This window comes from Propithecus coquereli, unplaced genomic scaffold (assembly GCF_000956105.1).
Source record: "Propithecus coquereli isolate 6110/MARCELLA unplaced genomic scaffold, Pcoq_1.0 Scaffold7, whole genome shotgun sequence".
NCBI classification, from domain to species: domain Eukaryota; kingdom Metazoa; phylum Chordata; class Mammalia; order Primates; family Indriidae; genus Propithecus; species Propithecus coquereli.
The window spans coordinates 20767126-20769053 of record NW_012153062.1 but is presented as its reverse complement, the minus strand read 5'-3'; the positions used below and the strand labels follow the sequence as shown (position 1 = coordinate 20769053).

General features: G+C 35.9%; 1 protein-coding gene across 1 annotated transcript in view; it reads right to left on the bottom strand.

Annotated features, from left to right (window-relative positions):
* Positions 1 to 1928, bottom strand: part of FUBP1 (far upstream element (FUSE) binding protein 1) — a 32742-nt gene that overhangs the window by 15157 nt on the left and 15657 nt on the right. Inside the window, exons 13-14 of the mRNA XM_012661117.1 lie at positions 1414 to 1555; positions 377 to 537 (exon numbers count right to left, since the gene is read on the bottom strand). Coding sequence (XP_012516571.1) covers positions 377 to 537; positions 1414 to 1555 — 303 coding nt within the window. The remainder of the gene's footprint in view (positions 1 to 376; positions 538 to 1413; positions 1556 to 1928) is intronic.

Sequence of the window (1928 nt, the reverse complement as noted above, 5' to 3'; positions counted from 1 at the left end):
CCAGTCCACATCTAATTCATCTTTTTTGCTTCCCCATGGTTGCATTTAAGACCTTAATATATAATGAATTTCCATAACTATCTCCTTCAACTATGCTTCACAACCTTCCACCAATACTAATATCAAGCCTGCAGGTAATGCTACCCTCTTTTATCTACTCACACCCAAATATAAGGTAGTTCTGAAAATCTGTAACTGCATATTTAATTAGGTTATTTTTATAGCTGGAAAATCTTTTTCATGTTTTCTGTATCTATTATGTAACAAAAACTATAATGCAGACTAAATATTGTACATTTTCCTGTGGTATACCTGAATTAATGTGTTATTTAATAGGGTCTACACTATAAATTAAAAAAGTCTAAAGCATACTCACACCAATCTTTTCTTCTATAAGTTGCCGAGCATAGTCTATTTGCTGTGGAGTGCCACGAATTGTAAATAACTTCATATTAGGATCTGCATTAGGTGGAGGATTTCTCTGAAGTTCTATTCTTGCACCAGACTGTTGGCTTATGCTTTTTATGGTTTCACCTCCTAAAACCAAAAGACAGTAATTTCTCTAAAGGCTCCAAGGATGTAAGAGAAGCTATCCAGAAGAAAATGGTCACAATTAAAGAGGCCACTGGCTGAGTGCAGTGGCTCATGCCTGTAATCCCAGCACTTTGGGAGGCCGAGGCAGGAGGATTGCTTGAGCCCAGGAGTTCGAGACCAGCCTGGGCAACATAGCAAGACCCCATCTCTACAAAAAAGAAAAAAAAATTAGCCGGGCATAGTATTGCACGCCTATAGTCCTAGCTACTTAGGAGGCTGAAATGGGAGGATCCCTTGAGCCCAGGAGTTTGAGGTTGCAGTGAACTATGGTGATGCCACTGCATTCCACCCTGGTCATGACAGAGGAAGACCCTCTCTCTAAAAAAATAAAAATAAAATAAATAAGTGAATAAATAAATGTGCCACTAAAAAAATAATTTTGGCCAGTATCCTATTTAACAATATTCTATTAGGATTTTCCATTTAATATTCTACACTTTAAGTCAAATTATACAAAATATTTCATGTTTTTCTTAAAAATACATTTGTTGACTTAGTATGCTTAAATACAATCTTAATGTGGATTATAACTTATCAAAATATTTGCTTTAAATAAATTGCTTTTAAAAGCAACATAAATCTTGCTTTTACTCTTGTTTAAGAAGAAAAAAAGCAATGTAAAGATAAACCAACACATTTAAATTTTAATGAATATGAAGGAAAAAGCAAAATGAACAAAGAAAAACAAACTAGTTTTTGGGTCAAAGGAAGTTTCTTACACTAATAATTAACTATTGGTCCTCTTTCTCTAAAAGTCAATGAGATTCATATCCTGCTCTTTTTATGTGTTAAACATTAAGATAATTTAAAATACATTGCCTTTTCCTATTATTAATCCAGTTTTCCCAGTTGGCACAATGAAATTAAATTCCTGTAGTCCACCAGGTGGTCCCATGTTCCAGTTGCCTTGACCTCTACCTCTTCCTCGACCACCAGGTCCAGGTCCACCGGGATTACCAGCCTAAGGAGAGGGAAAGAAAGATAAGAAGAAAGAACAGAAATAAAGCTTTCTTTCCATGATAAAATTATTGTGACTATTTCTCCCAACTGATATTTGTAAGCCAGAAATTTAGAGATGAGTTGGCCTAAACAATCACCAATTAATAGCTATGATTTACTATCTATCTATGTATCTATTTTTAGAAATGAGGTCTAGCTTTGTCACACAGGCTGGAGTACAGTGGCTCAATCTCAGCTCACTACAGCCTCGGTCCTGGGCTCAAGTGATCATCCTGCCTCAGGCTCCTGAGTTAGCTAAGACTACAAGTGCTACAGGTGTGTGCCACCATGCCAAACTAATTTTTTTTTTTTTGAGACAGAGTCTCACTGTGTTG